We start from the raw sequence: 20,922 nt of genomic DNA on the forward strand, positions 1-20,922 counted from the left end.
AGAACCAGGAACCACACCGGGCTTCCTGGCTCTGGAGTGCATGCGCCCACTGGCCACACGATCCCACCTCTCCTAATTCCGTGAATCTAGCCAAGAGGACCCTCTCTCTCCACATCAGCTCCCAGCAACTCTCAGACAGGGTTCAGCACTGGGATCCGAACTCCTGCCTTCCTCCAACTAGCACACACTTGCCAGCCTCTCCATTAGGCTCCGAGGGCCTGCCTCCCTCCTGCCCCAGAGGGAGATAGCTCAGAAGCCAGCCTTCTTGCAAATCTTCTGCAACATCTTCTCTTCGATTTCCTTTTTCTTTGGCTGCCAACCTTCTACCATCTAGAATCAATATTTTAACCCTTCACCTCCACTTCCTGTGTGGTCTAGTCCTTCCACACAGACACACTAGAAAATACTTGCTGTCATATACGATTTTCATCAAACTCTGCCCCGCCCCCAGAGAACCCGCAGTAGCTTTTTAGTCTGTAGTGTTAACATGCCCTCCTAGCCTTCACCATCCAGTGGGTGACTTGTTCTTGTGATGTGACTTTCTGAATCTCCCTCATCGCTGCTAGGGCAGGTCATCAGGTTAAGCCAGGCAGGCTGTCTCGGATGGAGCCATTTACTCAACAAGCATTTGGTGTGTGCCTTCTCTGTGCCAGATAAATAGACCAGTGTGAGTGCCTGACTTCCAGAAGCTCCACGTCCAATGATGGAAGCAGTTGGGTTCAGCACAATGGGATAACATTCTGATATAGCAGTTCTGGGAGCTTTGAGCTATAAGGTGGGTTGTTTTTTGGACCCCTCTTCCAGCTTCCTTTGCTGGATTTTTCTGTCTAGTAGAGGCTGGAAAACTAGTAGCTAAGCTCCCAGTAGCTTAGATGCTCTCCCACAGCAGCTCTGCCATGTGCTTCTTTGTTGCATTCATGGCACGTATTCTATTCTAACATTTGTTATGGGTCTGTTTGTTTATCGTCTGTCTCCTTAACCAGAATGAAAGAACCCTCCACAAAGCAGGAGTGCGTGCTTATAGATGTATCTCCTAGAAACTATACCAGTACATAATAAGCTCTTGATAAATACATATTTAATTTTGGTCAGCAGCAAGTGGCTCTCTGGAATTGTGCCAAGAAGGGGTACGAGGCTACCGCCCTCTTCTGCAGGAGATAAAAAGCCAGGAGGTAGAAATGTCCTTTCTGGGCTTGGAGAGAGGTTCTCAGCACCCAGGCTGTAAAATAGATTCCCCAGCAGTCCAGAGCCTGGGAGGAATCAAGGGAGATTGCATGGCCAAGGTGACATCTGAGCCAGGACATCAAAGAAAAGATGAGTTAACCAGGAGAAGGATCCAGAAGGACATTTCTAACAGAGTTAGCAGATGCCTGAAGTTCCACGAGAATGTGCCCATCCTTACCCATGTACTCTTTCTACCATGTAAAATGCCCTTTCCTCCCGAATTTTCTAGAAGTTTATATTTTCTTCTCCTTAGTCTTCCGTCCTACAACAAGAAGCCTCTTGCCCATTGCCTCAGGACAGACTGCCCCCCCCACCCCGACTGAGCCCTCAGAGATCATGAGTCTTGGGGACACTAAGACGCCCTTCTGAAATGTAAACTCCCACGAACAGAGCACTGTGTTTCCTCTTCTTTCAGCTCCATGCCTTCTGGCAGCGGCGGCCCATCTCCACGTTGTAAGAGCCCCCAGGTTCTTTTTGCTCTCTCCTATTCGGTGCATGAACCCTTATAGAGCTGGATTTCTAAGTTGCCCAAAAACAGGGACCATTCTGGCAAATTCCATGGGAGGGTCCCATGGACGTGGACTGCGGCCTCACTGTCTCTACCCTGACGCACATCCACCCAGGAGAGCCCGTGAGGTCTTCATTTCCAAAAGGGAGAGACCACCTTCCGAAGCTCCAAATTCACACCTGCGTTGCTGGGGTGGTCAGGAGGAGCCTGAGCTGTGCCGGGGTCTGTTCCTGGTTGTCAGGTGCCTCTGACCTGTGGGTGCTCAGTGGCCTTTCAGTTTCCTTAAAGGCCTTTTCACCTCTAGGGCTTCTGTTCATTCTGTCAGGTGCCCAATCAACACGGGCGGGGTCACCGTTGCCTGCCACGCAGGGTCCCAGGTCTGATGACTATGACCGCATGTCGTAGAGGAGCCAACTGCCCTCAGTCCGCCTGAGCCGGGCTGCCAGCCACCCCCGGGAATGTGTGTTGCCTGTTCGGGTTTGAATTCCTGAGCCAGCTGGGTGGGGGCTGTGGCTAACTGCAAGGCAGAGCGGGATGCTTTGATGTCATCAACCAGTGACAGTGCCAGCCATAGTTGCGTGCGCCAATGCGAGGGATATGGCATGTTCTTACCAAGTGTGTGCCAATGCAGGCAGGACTAGAATTACGTTAATGACACGTCTGTATTTGGCCGTTATTCCTCATTTGCTTTCCCTTCTCTACTGTTCCCTCCCCCAATTTATTTTTCCTTCCATGACTTCAAGTGTCCCCCTCCCCAGCCCCACCCATCTTTACCCTAGCCAAATGGCTCTTGTTACTCACATTGAAACTGCCCCTCGACCCATCTGTAGCCCACACTACGTGAGCACCCCAGGGGCAGAGACCAGAGCGATTTTAATCATTCCGAGGCTCCTGCTCCAGTGCCCGGCACATAGTAGGTACGCGTGCTATGCGCGTTTGGTGAATGACTGAAAGCCTTGCCCACCTAGTGTTCCAATGCGTGACTTTTATTTTTTTTAATTGAAGTGTAATTAACATACAGTGTTCTGTTAGTTTCAGGTGTGCGATGTAATGATTCAGCAACTCTGGACATTATTCAGTGCTCATCAAGATGAACTCTTGGGGCGCCTGGGTGGCTCAGTCGGCTGAGTGTCTGACTCTTGATTTCAGCTAAGGTCAGGATCTCTGGGTGGTGAGATCAAGCCCCACGCATGTTAGACTCCACACTGGGCATGGAGCCTACTTCACATGCTCTCTCTCTCTCTCCCTCTGCCCCTCCCCTCCTCTCTAAAAAGAAAGAAAAAAGAGAAGTATACTCTTAATCCCTCTTACCTATTTCACCCATTCCCCCCACCCATCTCCACTCTGGCAACCACTGGTTTGTTTTCTATATTTAAAGAGTCTGGAATTTTTGTTTGTCTCTTTTTTCTTTGTTCATTTATTTTGTTACTTAAATTCCACATATGAGTGAAATCATGGGGTATTTATCTTTCTCTGACTGACTTATTTCACTTAGCATTATACTCTCTAGGTCCATCCATGTTGCAAATAGCAAGATTTCATTCTTTTTTATGGCTGAGTAATATTCCAGGGTGTGTGTGTGTGTTGTATGTGTATGTTGTGTGTATGTGTTGAGTGTGTGGTGTGTGTGTGATGTGTGTGTTGTGTATATCACCTCTTCTTTATACACTCATCCATGGATGGACACTTGGGCTGCCTCCAAATCTTGGCTATTTTTAAGTAGTATGACAGTAAAGATAGGGGCATATATATCTTTTTAAATTAGCATTTTGCCTTTTTGGGTAAATACTAAGTAGTGAAAATACTGTATCATATGGTAATTCTATTTTTAATTATTTGAGGAACCTCCATACTGTTTTCCACAGTGGCTATACCAGCTTGCATTCCCACCAACAGTGCATGAGGGTTCCTATTTCTCCACATCCTCACCAACACTTGTTATTTCCCGTGTTTTTTTTTATTTTAGACATTCTTAGGGTGATATAGTTGTATATGCTTTTTATAGACAGTGTAACATAATCACACCATTCAAACAGACTTGAATTTGAAAACTCACCTCTGTCACTTTCTAGCCATATAACCTTGGCTAAGTCCCTTCCCTCTCTGACCCTCAATTTCCAGGCCTGCAAAATGAAGGCAATGCCTAGTTCTCAGTGTGGCCAAGAGGATTGTCATGGTAACATGTAAATATCTGAACTATAGTAATGGTCGGTGTTTGATTTCATTTCCTTTCTAATTGGCTATATAAATTCTTTATTCATTTTCTTCTTTCTCACCCCAAATTTGGAGGGCTGGTATTTGAACCAGGTTGAGCTAGTTCAAGCAACAATGGTTAGATTTTTCTCTGGGCTTTGTGTCCACTGCAGGTGTGTGGGGGCTCTGCCCAACTGCTAAAGACCTCCTCTTGATACAGCCATCCTGGATCACTGAGGAAGGGGAAGTAGTAAATTACATAGTGACTTCTGAAAGCTTCTGTGTGGAAATGGCAGATGTACTGCCACTCATATTCTCCTGCCCAAAGTGAAACCCATGCTCCTGTCTCACTGAGGAAAGCACGTAATCCCACCACGTGCCAGGCAGAGGAGAACTCGCATGTCGTTGAACACCCATGACGACCCCCTAAATATCTAAGATGAGTTGACTTCAAAGGACAATGAAATCTGAAGTTACTTTGACCTAGGTTGAGAGTAAGAACTTTTGAGCAAATGAGTAAAATCAGTACGATTGTCATGGCGACGGTAAGGCCTTCTTGAGAGAACACACTAGTCTCAGGATATCAAGTGTTCAGTACGAGGAGGGCCAGTGAGTTGCAATCAGTCTTAAATACTCATCGGGGCCGAGAGGACACTCTCTGCTTGTTGTAGATGACCAATCAGCCCTAGCATCACTATGCACTGGTGCGTAATAAAAGTACATTTCTTTCCAAATAACTTGGAATGTAAGCTTGTCGTAATTTAAACTAAGTTTTCTCCTACTTATTTACTTAACTTTGGGCTATTTTACCATATTTATACCATACTTTTTATCATAATCGCTCAGTTGTTTATTGATTGCTTGCTATAGTAAAAATGCCACATTGAAGAGTCTGTGCTCTGGGTCCGAACTGTGAGGGGTCAAGTTAGGGTTCCGCCATTGGCTTATGGCCTTGGGCAGGTAACTCAACTCTCAGTGACTCATTTTTCTCATCTGTGAACTGGGGATGATGATTGCACATACCTCATAGGATAATTCTGAGGATTAAATCAATTAATATATAGAGTACTCAGACTAGCATTGGATATATATAGTAGGTACTTGATAAATGTTAACTGTCATCCTCATTTTTAGGCACAGTAAAATGCAAAGGAAGTTCAGTGAAGCCAGAACTTTCTATGCTTTGTTTGCTGCTGTATTAGCCCATGCTTAGAACAGTCACATATCAGACGCCCAGGAAATGTTCACTGACTGAATCAATGAACTGGCTCTACTCTCATGACATGGAAAAGCCAGCCTAACCCTTGATTCCTTTCTTGGATAATAAGGGAACTCCCTTTTCTTTTCTTTTTTTAAAGATTTTATTTATTTATCTGACAGAGATCACAAGTATGCAGAGAGGCAGGTAGACAGAGAGAAGGGAATAAGCAGGCTCCCCGCTGAGCGGAGAGCCCGATGAGGGGCTCGATCCCAGGACCCTGAGATCATGACCCGAGCCGAAGGCAGAGGCTTTAATCCACTGAGCCACCCAGGCTCCCTGAGAATTCCTTTCTCTTAAGACTCTCTTGACCACACCAGGCCCTGACCTCACTGAGGGTTTGACTTGCCCCTTCACTTGCCAACTCACTCAAATGCATGTGGCAGAAGTGAACCTTGAGTCAATAGCTCTTACTTCTATTTTCTTTCTGAGCACTTACCTCTAAAGACATGTTATGATCTGTTTACTTGTGTATTTACTTAAATATCATCTGTTTCCCCCATTGAAATGTAGGCTCTGTGAGGACAGACACTGAGTCTGAAGTACCTGGCAAGTAGTTAGCACCCAGTATTTATTGACTGGAAGGAAGTAAGGGAGGAAGGGAAGGGAACAGGAGGGAAGAGGTAGGGAGGGAAAGAGGGAGAAGAAAACAAACCAAAGGGGAATACATTTATATGTATTTATAAATGTTGATAAAGTGCTTTAAGAGACACCAAAAGTAAACCTAATACAGGCGGGGAGATCAGAAAAGCCTTCTTTGAGGAGATGCTATTTGAAGCTGAGACCCAATATAGGGTAAAGACCAGAGCAGGTGGAAGTAAGAGAATGTGCGGGGACCCTGAGCTTGAGGTCTGCTGGGGCACGAGAAGGCCAGAGTAGCTGGGACCCCACGGACAAGTGGGCTGGGGAGGCACAGGCCCAATCATAGTTACATAAAGGTGATGGCTCTCCTGAGGCTAGTTTGGAGCAAAGCAGGTTTGAAGAAGGGCACATTTTGGGGGCCGGGTGGCCATGAAGAAGACTTGGGAGCAGAACCAGACTGCCAGGAAGGCACCTGCCTCGTGGACTTCTAAGACCACGAGGTTCTTTCCCAGTGCCTCTCTGTTGGCTACTCACTAAACAAGCCTTCCTCAAGCCATCACGGCTTCCATTCCATCATCTGAACAATGAACACGACAACACCTACTCTGCTTGTTGTCAGCACAGTTCCCAGCACCTGGGAACCACCTCATTGCCACGGGGGGTCCCTAAATGTCCTGTACACAGTGCTCAGTACAGGTGCTGTGGTGGGGAGCAGAAGGAAGAGAGGACCATGTCTCTGAGTCGCACAGGAGCATCTTAGGGAAGGACATGTGCTCCCGAACCCCATGAGAAGAGTGTCCACAGTGTACCCACGAGTACCACCAGTCCAGGGCACTGTGTCCAAAGGGCGCTTGTGCCCCACAGGTGGTCTGCAAAAGGAATTCAGAGCGATGCGATGAACAATTTTTTTCATGGTTATGTATTTTCCAATGCATGTTAAAATAAGTAAATATTCATACATCAGATCAGCTTACATGGAACTAATAAATAAGTTGATATAAAGTTAACTCACAAGTAGGGCGCCTAGGTGGTTCAGTAAGTTAAGCACCCGACTCTTGATTTCAGCTCAGGTCATGATCTCGGGGTCGGATGGAGCCCCACTGGGGTTCTGGACTCAGCAGGGAGTCTGCTTAAGGATTTTCTCTCTCTTTCTCTCTCTCTCTCTCTGCCTCTGCCCCATGTTTCTTGAGCATTCTGCCTTCGGCAAAGCCTGGCACAGTCACACAGCCTTCTCTGCTGCTCCTTCCAGGCTCCCTCAAACATCAGTGTGACCTGAACCCTCTGTTTCAGGAGGCAGGGCTCTGCCTGTCAGCTTGCCTGAGTTCTCTGCCTGGGTTTCTGGAGTCCACCCTCAAGGTTTTTCCTTGCCTCCAAGAGAGGAGAGGGAAATACGGTCCTTATCCCCCTTCTCCCACACGCCACGGGCCTACTGGCAGCCCTGTCTGGACTTTGTCCCATCGCTGAATCAGGCATAGCTAACCCACACTCTAATCCATGCCACCTCTGAAAGAAAGTACAGAGAAGTGATAGATCAGGGGCCTCATTTAGAGGGAGCTTAAATTTCAGGCGTGGGGATGCTGGCTCAGTTCAATGGAGATTTACAGCGGCAGGTGCAGGGGAAGCTGAGACCGAGGCTGAGAGGGATTTTGTGTGTTGCGGGAGGGGAGAGATGGGGGCCCATCTGATCTGTCTGCTACTGGAAGAAAAACAAACTCCATTTGCTCTGCTATTCTCTTAAGAAACAAAAGGGATGAAAGAAACTTTAGGCCAATAAGCTTCCCTTTTATTCTTCCCTTTTTCTCAAATAGATCAGAAAATGATCCCGTATTATTAACCACCTAGCCTTCCCTTAAAATATAAATTAAAAGAACACCGCTGTTCCTCCATACTTAGAAATCTCATGATAACAAGCTCAACGAGGCTGGAGCTCAAGAAACATAAGGGAAAAGAAAAGACTGAGGTTTTTTAAAAACCCCTCTGAATGATGATGAGACAAGAGGCAAGAAGGGTCAGACAGTAATTTGAAAAGCTTTTAAATGTGCCATGATTTGGACTTTTGATTTCATCCTCTCCTACAAATGGACAATTAGCCCTAGCACAGGTTTGTGTAATGAGCAAGCAAGCCAAACCCTGAGTGATTTATTCCTCGTGATGTGGAGAAGAGAGCTTTTCCCAGTGACATGTTATAGCCAGAAATGACACCACATTATTCCCACACTGTCAGTTTTATTATTTAAAACAAAGTACAGCCTTCTGTCTTAAAAATGCTTCATGGGCAATGGACCTCTGATACTGTTTTAAAACCAGCAACTAGACTGGACCTGGGCTAAGATTCAGAAAGAGGCGGAAATAGTGCAGGGCAACGTGGTCTGCCAGTGCTTCCTTCTTGGCCTGCACCTCCAGGAAGACTTCCAGGTCATCAGCTGCCCCTGCATGAGGTAGAACAGAGCAGCCCCTTCCCCCAACACATACACATCTCTGCACCAAAGCATAGGGAGGGACAGACTATGGAGGGTAACAAGGGACAGGGCTGGCTGCAAGTGGTGGCCCATCCAGAATGCTTCTTGGAGGACAGACGTGTTCAGCCTGGAGTGGGGCTCAGCCTGGAGTGGGGTTTGGAGAGACCATCCACGGAAGGAGCCTCTGGGCCTCTCTTCTCCTTTCTTCTGGAAATGTCAGATTGGCCCCTTGGTTCAAAACCTAGGCACTTCCCTGCAAAATTAAAATCATGGCAGTCTTTTCCCAATGCAAAGAAAAATAAACAAAGCAGATCAGATTTTCCCCACCGTAAGTTTATATCCCTGTGTTTTCTTACCTTTGTTGCTGCTTCAGCTTCATAGTACTCAAAGAGAACAAACAAGAGGCAAGCAAATATTTACCCCAAAGATGCAGGTATAGTGAAAAGAAGGGCCATATGCACGTTCATAGCAGCAAGGGCCATAATCGCCAAACTGTGGAAAGAGCCGAGATGCCCGTCAGCAGATGAATGGTTAAGAAGATGTGGTCCATATATACAATGGAGTATTATGCCTCCACCAGAAAGGATGAATACCTAGCTTTTGCGTCAACATGGACAGGACTGGAGGAGATTATGCTGAGTGAAATAAGTCAAGCAGAAAAAGTCAGTTATCATATGGCTTCACTTACTTGTGGAGCATAATATCCGTAACATGGAGGACATTAGAAGAAGGAAGGGAAAAGTGAAGTGGGGGGCATCGGTCGGGGAGATGAACCATGACAGACTGTGGACTCTGAGAAACCAACCGAGGGTTTCAGAGGGGAGGGGTTGGGGAGATGGGTTGGCCTGGTCATGGGTATTAAGGAGGGCACGTACCGCATGGAGCACTGGGTGTTATACGTAAACAATGAATCTTGGAACGCTGCATCAAAAAAAAAGAGGCAAGCAGATATTAACGTAAAAACTGCCAACTGTGCTTAACTCATGGGTATGCTTTGATGACACCTTTGCATACATACACTGTAGCCGCATTTTCTTCCTGGTTCAAAAAATGAAGTCAACTGTAGTCCTTTGTCACAGTGTCTTATAAAGTACGCCATGGCTCCCAGGTGCTCTGTGCCTCCTGACTACTTCTGAAAACGACCACATGCAAATTGTAATCTCTCGTCCCCTTTGGGGGTCCAGCAAGCCATTTTGAGCCATTCCAAACCACCATCAATGTCAACACATTGAAAGGGGACTTGAAGTTGAAATGGCAAGTTTACCATTCAGTAGAACAGATTCAGGAGAATAAAACCAAAGCGTCTGTTGGGAGACACTTGCCGTGAGATATGGTGTTTGAGAACTTGCCTGTGATCACAGTCAGGAGCCTGTGTGGTACCCTCCTCAGGAACGGGAAGGTTTGTGTACACGAGCTCTGGTGTAAGTGACTGTGTGGGCATCCGGTTCTTGCGACAGGTTTCACTTCGAGGAAAGGAGCCCAAAGACGAAATGCTATGAGAGAGATCTGATTTTCCGGCGCTGATAAGCCAGATCATAGGAGATTATATAACTGATCAGAAAATCAATGCCTGCCTTTTAGAGGAATAGCCCTCACGCATTAGGTATTTCCGTTTCTCTGAATGCTTAATTTCAGGGCCCTTTGTCCAAGGGGACTGGGCTCCATTTAATAGGATCCCATATTCCCAGCACATGAATCTATGTCATTTAATATGATGCAGCACCACCACCGTTTTTGCAAAGTCCTTCGTGCCTCCCTTACGGAACCACATCATCTTAAGATGGAGAAACTGAGTAGAGTTTGGGCAGTCAGGAAAGCTGCCTTGGAGAGAATTTTCAGAGGCATCTTAGAAGGAATGTTTCAAAATAGCAGGGGCTGTGTCCTCGTGTCCTCGTTTCAGCCAGGACCAAGCATTGTCTGTCTGCTGCCTCCTTCCTGCAGCAGCCTTTACGTCCCGCGGCAAGGGCTCCTCGTCCCACCGCCTGCATCCTGCTCTCTGGGCCTCACTGCCAACTTGACCTTGCAGCCTGCCATTAAAAATGCAAGTTCCAAAGCGTCTTCCGGACAGGTCTTCTTCCGGCATGTCTCCCCACCGCGTGCTTTCTCAGGAGAGGGCCTCCATGCTCAGACTAGAATCCTGGCCAGTCACATCCTCTCCTGACTGTACAAGTCTTTCCTGGCCTGCGACACAGCCCAGACGTGCCTGAGGATCAAAGATCGCAGCTGTCACTTCTTCCTCCTGTCAACGGTTTTAGAAAACCCAATTTGCTGGAGGCTGGAAAAGTGGTACAACTGGTTTTTGTTTTGTTAGAGTTTTTAAAATGATGGCGGATCCATTTAAGAGATTGTCTGATAGATGGTATAAAGCATAATTATATAATAACCCCATGGACCCACCCCCTGCTTACTCACCTACCCCCCCCCCCCCCCCCCCCCCCTTGGAAGTTACCCCTTCTCCAAAGCTTGTATTTATCATTCTTGGTCTTTTTTTTAAAAACAGTTTTGTCTCCTCTGGGTGTAGCTCTAAACCATGTGGAGCAAGCCTTGCTTGTTCAACATCCAGAATTTATGGAGCCCTTTGAGGTGGCTCTTCTCAAGTAGCCTTTTTGGGACTTGAGCCACTTACACGTGCAGCCTGCAATTCCTCAAGGCCGTCAGGGAGCTCTTTGTTTGAAATTTCTCCCAGAGTTCGTTTTGCAGCTCCTCAGGGATCAGTGCTGTCTGTCCCTTTATGGCCCCGTTTGGCCTGATTTGGCACCCTTTCTTCCTGTCACCTCTCCATTGCCCCTGTCCCTTTAGGAACTATGTGGTGGGGCCTGCTGTGGGCCAGGTGCTGTGCTAGACCTCAGCGGTAGACCAGGAAGAGCCCGTGCCCCCAGCCTCTTCTCCTTTCCTCCTGTGCCATGTGAGTGGTAACTTAGGTCACGGGCTAGAAGATTCCAGGCCCTTGAGCAGGATTTAATGAACAGAGATCATGGGATCAGTGTGGGGCTGGGAGCCCAAGCAGAGGCTTCTGGAAAGACTTCCAGAAAGTGGGCAGCCTCCATAGGCCCTGTCCTGGGCCTTCTGTGGCCTCATGTGGATATTTCTGACTCCAGATTTCTTTGAGAAGCCAGACTGCCCAAACACTCTTCCAAGCATCATTATGCCATTAGCTCCACCCCGGCTGAGGAGGCCCTACCTTGTGGTGTGGATCCCAGACTCTGCCATGAAAGAGGAAATCAGTCCTGTAGGTGTTGGGATCTGACAACCCAGCTCATGATTTTTTTATAGTGGAAGAACCTGAAAGTCCCACAAGGTAATCAAGCATGAGATTGTTGACGTAGATACATGCCTGTGTATAAACATGGAACCTCAGAAATATGTTTATACATATCCTTTTTTGATTCATAGATGATGTAAATACAATGAATACAAATAATGTATGCATAATTCATGTATTCACGACCAGCTTCCACCTGACCCGTTCACCAGAATGACTGACGTTCTCCAGTCCCTCTATAAAATACGAGGCCTAATGCCAATGCCCTGACCCCTTGTGGCTCTAGGGCGATCTCCACGTGCCAGTTACATCCGCTCTTCCTGGCCGCCTGTGTGATTCCCAAGAGTCATCAGCCCGCTAATGCCAGGGGTGCTTGTTACTAAGTTGCGTGCTTCAGTTAAATGTTCCTGCATTCTGATGAAATATGAATTCAAAAAGAAAATAATTTCGGTAAAAGCCAAGTGGAATGCTTTCGAAGACTCCGTCAAGATGGGTCACTTTAAAAACCCTTTGGATTAGGTGTGATCAGGGCGACTGTAGAAGACGGTAGAAGATTGAAGGAAAAAAGTTAAAATCTAGAAGAATTCTGCGCTCGGATTGTGCGACAGGTGTCTTTAACTTCTCATTCTACTGAAATGGACTCAAGTTAGAAATTGTACGTGGTATGTCATGGATTTTTCTTTTTTCTTTTAATTTTATTTATTTATTTGACAGACAGAAATCACAAGTAGGCAGAGAGGCAGGCAGAGAGAGAGGAGGAAGCAGGCTCCCTGCTGAGCGGAGAGCCCGATGCGGGGCTCGATCTCAGGACCCTGAGATCATGACCTGAGCCGAAGGCAGGGGCTTTAACCCACTGAGCCACCCAGGTGCCCCTGTCATGGGTTTTTCTGAAGACAGAACTCTATTCAAAATAGCAGATAATGCAGAGAAGACTTTGACCTTTTCTTGAAGATTAATGAATACAGAGATATTTATGATTTAATTTTAAACAAAATTATATATGCATATATATGACTATATAACATATAATGTAAATTATGTGTGTGAGAGAGATTGATTCCTCTCTTTGTGATCCCTCTCTTTGAAGGACTCACAGTCTGATGGGTCACCTATGGGTCCCTACCACGTTTGAAAAAGAGACTTCTAGTTGCTCTTACACACTTACTAGAATGCCCCACTCCAGGGTAGTTTAGATACAGTAAACCAACCTCCCTGAAAGATTTCAGATGTGATGGTATTCACTAAGGTTTATTTGTTTTTTTATTTTGTTTGGTTTTGTTTCATTTGCCAAATGTATTGAGAGCCATGAGAAAAGAGCTTAGTTTAAAAACAATGGTTTGGAGAGAGAGAAAAGGGCAGTGTCAGACCGCTGGATGGATGAGGGAGGTCATAACCTCCCAGAGCCCCATCCTTTCTGGCCAGTCACACTCCTAGCTGACCTTTTCTCTCACTGCCCCGGGAGCCCACAGAACATGGACACCTGCTCCGGGGCTCTGCTGAGTGGTGGGGGGCCAGGGATGCAAGCTGGGCAGCGGCCTGATGTTCCCAAACTCTCAGGGCCGGCAGAAGGATGAGGAGACTAGCCTTGGATAACTTGGGTCCAGATGAGAAAAGGGCCTCTTGACAAGGCTCAAATATTTTTGGCTCTGGCTCTTCCCAGTCAGATGCGAGGGGTCTAGCGACCTGGGAGGGGGATATAGAGCTGAATGGGGAAACATTTCAAATCCTATTCTAGCCACACACACACACACACACACAAACACACACACCATACATCCTGCCATACAATTGACGGGCTTCTGTTTAAATGAGTGTGTGTGCACAGGCATGTGCGTGCTCACATGTGTGTTTTGGAAGGCCTAAGGCCTCGGATGAGGGCTGCTTTGGCTCCGGTCCAGACAAAGGCCTTGAACACAGCAGCCTCCTGATAGGAGACGCTTTCTTTTCCTTAGTCCCCAAGGAATAAAACCAAACTTACGGAAAAATAGATTCTTTTGAAAAGGTTCCCGGAGCACAAGATTCCAGCCTGCTCCCTGAGAAAGCAAACAGCAGCAGAGAGCTAGGCAGAGGGAAGTAGGGAGGGCATCGGCATTCCAGCCATCCCAGGAGGATGGCTAAGCTGTTCAGCCTTACTCCGTTTTCTCTTTGTCGTGGCTGGAAACGTGGGTCCCAGCCGTGTACAGAGCCACAGAATCCACTGTTCTCTCTCTCCCTGCTGAAGTTAAGGGACTTCAGTAAGCGGAGACGGGGGAGAAGGGAATAGAGGGAGGAGGAGGCACAAGCACAAGAGCCCTATTTTGTTGCTCTGAGGAGTAACTGGACCCCTGCCCGAGAGCTCCCCAAGCCCTCCAGAGAAAGAACTGGCAGGGGTGTGAGTCATACCCCATTTCAGAAGAACACAGGGGGGCACTGGGGGAGCAGGGGCCTCCCTTATCAAGACGTAGCAACTGAAGTTCACAGATCATACTTGGCTAAAGGCTAGGATCGGCTTCTGCTTCATTATCTATTTAACTAAGTGGATTAAATGAGAATTGACTGGAATTGTACACTTAGAGTCCCCTTACAAAACACTGTTATCTCATAAGCTGGCTTAATGGAACAGGCTGTCAGGGGCTTATTAGAGGTAACTGAATACAGCGCCTTACAGAGCAAAGATCTGAAGGAGGGTAAACAGCCAGACTGGGAGACCTCACACCTTCTGTGGCCACAAAAGACAAGCCTGGGGCATGACTGCAAACCGCAATGTTAGCATCACCTGGAGGGCCAGGCCGAGAAGAAAGGCCTTTGCTACTCACTCCGTTTTAAAAAGCATTTCTTCGATGTTAAGGCTGAATTAGGAGTTTCATTGATCTTTGATATATGTGGTCTCAGCACATTTGAAAGACAACGGACTAGAGAGGCTAACAGGACCATCTTTGGAGTTAGACTGCAAGGCTTTGAACTTCAGCGTTGTTACTTATTAGCTGAGTGGCCCCTGTGTTGCTAAACTTCGCTAGGGCTCAGTTTCCCCGTCTGTAAAGTGGGAATGCTGTCAGTAGCTACCTCATTGTGTTTCTGTGGAGATTCAATAAGCGCAGATGTACAAACTGCCTAGCATAGCACCGGGCATGCAGATGGCATAGGGAGCGCTCAGTGATTCTGGAGACTTCTCTTGTCCCAGAAAAAATCATCTCATTTCAGAGCTTTGGTGCTCACATCATCTTTAGCTATTGATTCTAGCACAAAGCCTCAGTGGGCTGCATGCCCAGAGGAGACTTGGGATGGCGGGCGGCAGTGGACATGGAGGAGCTCAGGTCTGTGATCATCGGGACATTTGGAACCCTGACTTGGCCCGCAATGGTGATGTGATCTTGCACAAGTCATTTATCTTCTCTGATTCACATTTCTAAAGTGTGTGTGTGTGTGTGTGTGTGTGTGTGTGTGTGTGTATGTGTGAAACTTTCATTATAGGTTTTGGGTAAGTGAGTATAAATTCTGCTTTGGGTGAGGATTGATAGAAATACGAATGAGGCTCAGAGACCAGCCTGGTGTCGCAGAAACATGTACATTGTGGAACACTTGGCTTTGAGGACACCAGACACATTGGGAAGAGTTGATGCTTTGGAAGCTGCTCATGTGCAGTTTATTTGGACAACGAGGAGAATTGACTATTTTTCAGGGAAGCTTTACTTTATTTGTACATTGAGGACTTTTTATTTTCCTTCCAAGAATGTGATAGCCTTATTTTTCTGTTGGGTTCCTTGGAGTTTAATTTACCAGTAATCTGTAAATGTTCCTGTCATACAATCTGTTCCACAGTGGATCTAACTCTCTTAAATTACACATTAATTTCAATATACAGTCCCCAACTTCCACGAATTATCCATAATTTTCAGTAATCTATAATCCAGTAGACAATTCTATTCCACTCAGACTACTAGATGAACATCATGTTACTCTCCAAAAAATTGAAATAGACCACATGAAAGATTGGATGAATCTTTCCATTAGATAGAAAATGAATTACTTTGGGGTGCCTGGGTGGCTCAGTGGGTTAAAGCCTCTGCCTTCAGCTCGGGTCATGATCTCAGGGTCCTGGGATCGAGTCCCGCATCGGGCTCTCTGCTTGGCAGGGAGCCTGCTTCCTCCTCTCTCTCTGCCTACTTCTCTGCCTACTTGTGATCTGTCTCTGTCAAATAAATAAATAAAATCTTAAAAAAAAGAAAGAAAGAAAGAAAGAAAGAAAGAAAGAAAGAAAGAAAGAAAGAAAGAGAAAGAAAACGAATTACTTTAAATAAAAAATTTAGCCAAGGGGCACCTGGGTGGCTGTGACAGGTAGGCAGATTTCCGGGCAGGGTCCTGAGAGCAAGCCCCACCTCCCGGTCCATGCTCAGCAGGGAGTCTGCCTGAGAGTCTCTCTCTTCCTCTCCCTTTGTCCCTCCTCCTGCTCAAGCTCTCTCTCTCTCTCTCTCTCAAATAAGTCTTTAAGGAAAAAAAAAAATATTTCCTCTCTCCCTCTTCTCCAACTCCTCCACACTGCTTACGTGCTCTCTCTCTCTCAGAAAAAAAAAAAAATTAGCCTATTAGCTGAATTGTGTTTTAGAGAAATTGAAACATTTTTGTGGTATTAGAACAAGCGACCATCTTTTTTTTTTTTCCTGCCTTTTTTTTTTTTTAACTTGAAAATCTGGTACAGAATGTCCAACACTTAGATACAATTGATATGATTTCCTGTATTTTAAATGGCTCAGGCTGAGAGTTAGGGGAAGAAGCTACATGAATGAGTGAGAATCCAGAACCTTCCAGGGTTTCTCCTGGTTGCTTATTGACTAAAACGCTAGTTGGTCTGTCTCAGCTAGGGCTGCGATGCCAAGGGCAAGCAGGGTGTGGCATCAGCACATACCCTGTACCTTTGGATCTTAACCCTTTTTGGTTATGAGCCTCTGTAAGAATCAGGAGGCAGTTATGGACATGTTCCTCAGAAAGTGACACTTTCTCCTTTCCACAAAGTTTGACATAGAGTTCTCAGGAGATCACATGAGCTCCTGACGTCCCTCCATGCCTCCCTCCCCTCACCACAGTTCACTGAACATGGAGGCTTCCTCTCACTGTGCTTGACCACACTGATTTTTTTTTTCTTAATGACACAAGTTGGACATTTCTGGAAACCAGGAGTTAAAGACCGGTCAGAGAATTTTTAGGATACAAAAATAAATATATATACTGGTCTTCATCCCCAGTTCCTGGCATACAACTATTAGAGGATCTCCAGGGTGATAAGAATGTCTTCTATGCTAGTGGGATGACTAAGGGCTTGGGGCTCCTAACAGCTTCAGGGTGGGGGGCTGTTTGCCAGAAAAACAAGGGAATATGTAGAGAACTGGAGTTTTTAGCCCCATCCCCCCAACCTCCAGGAAAGGGAGAAGGGCTAGAAATTGGATCAATCACCAGCGGCCAGTAATTTAATCAATCACGCCTATGGAATGAAACCGCCATAAAAACTCTTAAACAGTAGGGTCGGAAGAGCTTCTGGGTTAGTGAACACGTCAAGGTGCTGGCAAGGTAGAGTGCCTGAAGGGGGCTCCTTGCCCCTAACATTGCACTATGCATCTGTTCCATTTGGCTTTTCCTGAGTTGTATCCCTTGCAATGAACTGGCAACAGTAGGTAAAGTTTTCTGGTAGAGTAGGTGGTTTCCTGAGTTCTGTGAGCTGTTCTAGCAAAGTATTAAACCTGAGGAAGGGGTCACGGGAACCCTCAGAGGGTAGACAATCTGTCGGGAGTACAGTTGGCCATCTGGGACCTGCAACTGACATCTGAAATGGACCTGAACCCTTAAACTGTGGGGTCTGCACTAACGCTGTGTAGTTAGTGTCTGAAGTGAACTGAATTGTTGGACATCCAGGAGGTGCGTGGAGAATTAGACAATCAATTGACTGGTATGGGGACATTCACACATTCATGTCAGATGCATTGGAGGTAAAGACAGTTCAGCATTTTGCCCTCCCTTAAAGAGTAATTACAGATGATGATCCACAGTCATTAAGAGTACAAGTTCAAGTACTCACATGCCACCTGGCTCTGAGTTGGGCGCCTTTGAATGTTCCTATATACGTTATTTACACTCCATTTTATTTTTACCTTGTTTGGATCTACCTCTGCTTCCTAAAAGCCATTTCTCCCTGTCAAAATCAACAAACATCTCCTCACTTCGCACCCACTAGGATCAATCAAGAAGGGTAATAATGAGTGTTATTGAGGATGTGGAAAAATCGCAACCGTCTTACACTGCTGGTAGAGTGCCAAATGGTGGGGTCACGTTGGAAAACAGCCTGGCAGTTCCTCAGAAGGCTAAAGACAGAGTTGCCAACTCTATGGCAACAATTCTACTCCCAGATATATATCCAAGGGAAATCAAAACGTATGTCTACACAAAAATGTATAAAACTTAGCAGCCTTAGTCGGAAGAGCCAAAATGTGAAAATGCATTCAACTGAGGAACATATCTATAAAATGTGGTATATCCATATAGTGAATATTAGTCAGCGATAAAAAGAAACAAAGCAGTGATGTATACTACAACTTGGATGAGACTTGAAAACATTATGTTAAGTAAAAGAAGTCAGTCCCAAAAGATCATATGTCCTATGGGACATTTATATGAAATGTCCAGAAATGGTAGATCCGTAGAGACAGAAAGCAGATTAGTAGCGCTAGGGACCAGGAGGAGAGTGGAAAAGGGAAGTGACAGTTCACAAGTATGGAGTTTCTTATTGAGGTGATAAAAAATATTCTAAAATGAATTGTGGTCATGATGGTCATACAACTATGTGAATAGACTAACAGCTATTGGGTTGTATAATTTTGTGGTATTTAATTTGTATGGTATATGAATTATAGCTCAACAAAGCTGTTCCCCCCAATAATTATAGACTCCCAAAAAAGGATCCAGGTCATGTGTGTTTGAACGCCTGTGGAAGTCCTGGTGTCCAGTGAGAGGGGTTTGGGTGCAAGTACTGTATTTGGAAATATATTTTAGGAAGTGTAGTCAAGAAGTAGGGAAGTGAGACAGGGAAGGAAGGAAAGCCAACAGAGGGTCGTTAATGAGTGAGTTATCATTGTGGGCAACTGGGGCTCCATCCTTCTGGGGCTGAGCAAAGGCCCTGAAGACCACAATTCAGAATTGTCTCACCAGGGAATGAGAAAGCTGAGTTGTTCCAATGAATGCCGACTTCCTAGGACTTCCAGCCTGCCCCACACAAAGGCCAAGCATGCTTCTACAACCAGAAGAAGCCCACAGACAAGAAAAGAGACAGAGACAGAAACACAGAGGCAAATAGAGAGATAGGCAGGCAGCTACTTGAGGTCAGAAGCAGAGTACACAAGAAATGTTCCCCAAACCTACGGTGATGTCCAGGGTGAATGAGCAGATATGGGCAGAGCATTGCCAGCATCTGCTCACGGGGGTGTCTCCTAACCACTCTGTACCTTGCTTCCTTCATCCCCAAAATGGGGAAAATGATAGCTCCTATCTCATAAGGGTGCTATGCAGATGAATGAGTTAATGTATCTGAGTATTTGAGACCACCCAAAACCTCATCTTGGATCTCTGATTTTTTAAAACTTCTGACTTATGCATAATCATTTCTCTTCTGAATGGGCTTCTAACAAGATAGAGAATAAATCCAGCTATTGTAAGTGTCAAAGAAAAATAGAATCATTGCTGGGAATAGTCTTCATATTAGGCCCTCTTTGTGTGTTACCAGCTTTGAATGGCTGCATTTTGAAAGGCACCATATGCTTTGAGAGCACGTTAGGCAGACACCCATCCCAGCAAGGTCTGTCCCCGGAACAGCTCTAGCATCTCTCAGTCTTGCTCTTGTATTTTCTGGGAACTGTTGGTGGGATTCAAGCAAGAGGGGTTCATCACAGCACTCTCTGGTACTTTTCTTGGTGTCTCTTCCTATTTTCCCCAAAGCTAAGTTCTGAGGATAATAGACCCAGGGAGTTTTCATTCTGTGAAGCTTCTATAGTGTGGGGATTGAAGCAAGTGGCCGCCATCCCAGACAATTCCGAGTTCTCCTTCTGTCAAAGGCATTTACACTCGGTATGTTCCATCACTCGTGGAGGATTAAAACCATCCAGTTGGGGAACAGCCAGGGTAAAATAGGGTGAAAAATAAAATCCAACTGTGTTACCTCGAGCTCAAGCCTCCATGATTAAAACTTAATTTAAAGATGTGTTCACCCAAGAAAATCTCTCTGGATTGTTTCAGGCTGTGACTCTTCAATGACGCTGACATTTCAGAAATCCAAAATTGCTGCAGATAAGCTCTTTGCCTCGCTTCAGGATATCGCCGGAGCTCGGAATCTCATGAAACAGTTTAAGTCTGTATATGCTCCTGGAAATCATACCCACCAGGCAAGTACATACGCCTTAAAGTAACCATCGAATCTGTGTTGTATTTTTAGGATTCAGGGACTGCCAAATGAAATTTCCATCTTAGCCTCTCTAAAACGAGGGATTTGTTCTAGATGAACACCAAGTCCTCTTCCAGTTCAGAGTTCTGAGTTCCCCTGGATGTGAAAGCCTCTTGGTTCATGTGCATATGGTAAGAAATGCCATAGTGGGTAAGAATCACAGTCCGTGACAGCAAAACCTTTGTTATTTAAAATTTCCCCACCACTTCCTAAGGGCAGTGGGGGGAACTTTTAGAAAGGTATTTTGAACAGGAGTAGGACGATAGTATGGGAATCCAAGATTATAAGCTCGGTGAGGGAGGGGCCCCAGAGGGACCGGAAAGGAAGCTTGAGGAGTGAAGAAAGGCTGGAATCATGGAGGCTGGGCAGTCTCTGTTGGACAAGGATGGAGACACAGCTAAGGTTCCTGGTGGCCGAAGATAGCTATGAAGGAAGAACAGATGTTTCTGATGGGAAAGATCATTAGGGGAATGTGCCAGCATCTTCTCGACTTCATCTCCCCCATGAGATCTCAGTAAAATCCACTCTGTTTGCTACAGCTGCTTGGGGAGCTGAATGTGCTGTTGGTGGGGACTTCGCTGTAGCAAGGGGTTCACTTTCAGGATGCTGACCCTGTAAGGTGGGCATATAGACAAGAGCTAAGGTTATCTGCGAGAGCAGCCTAGCCAAATCCAGACTCTTCCTCCCATATATTCCTATAGTAGCTGATACTTGAAGAGTGCCCCCCCCCAATTGGGCTTGTCCTTTGATCCTCACAAGAAGTAAGCCAGGGAAGCATTATTACCCCGAGATCCAGGAAGGCCACATGACTTGCCACAGACTCCTGAGTGGCCAGGACCAGATGCCAGGTTTTGGCTGCCATTACGAAACCTCCTCCCCACTATACCATGGATCTCATGGAGGCTCTAGAAGTACTGATTGATGGTACTGATGGGCATCGGAAATCACCCACCAATATATGAAAGACCTTGGAAACTG

General features: G+C 46.1%; 1 protein-coding gene across 1 annotated transcript in view; it reads left to right on the forward strand.

Moving 5' to 3' along the window:
* The window catches only part of LOC116876458 (sec1 family domain-containing protein 2-like), a 326,707-nt gene that overhangs the window by 272,033 nt on the left and 33,752 nt on the right, over nt 1-20,922 (forward strand). Inside the window, exon 3 of the mRNA XM_032873001.1 lies at nt 19,740-19,885. Within this exon, the coding sequence (XP_032728892.1) occupies nt 19,740-19,885 (146 nt within the window). The remainder of the gene's footprint in view (nt 1-19,739; nt 19,886-20,922) is intronic.

This window comes from Lontra canadensis, unplaced genomic scaffold, assembly GCF_010015895.1.
Source record: "Lontra canadensis isolate GAN:19392208 unplaced genomic scaffold, GSC_riverotter_1.0 scaffold1, whole genome shotgun sequence".
Taxonomy (NCBI): Eukaryota; Metazoa; Chordata; class Mammalia; order Carnivora; family Mustelidae; genus Lontra; species Lontra canadensis.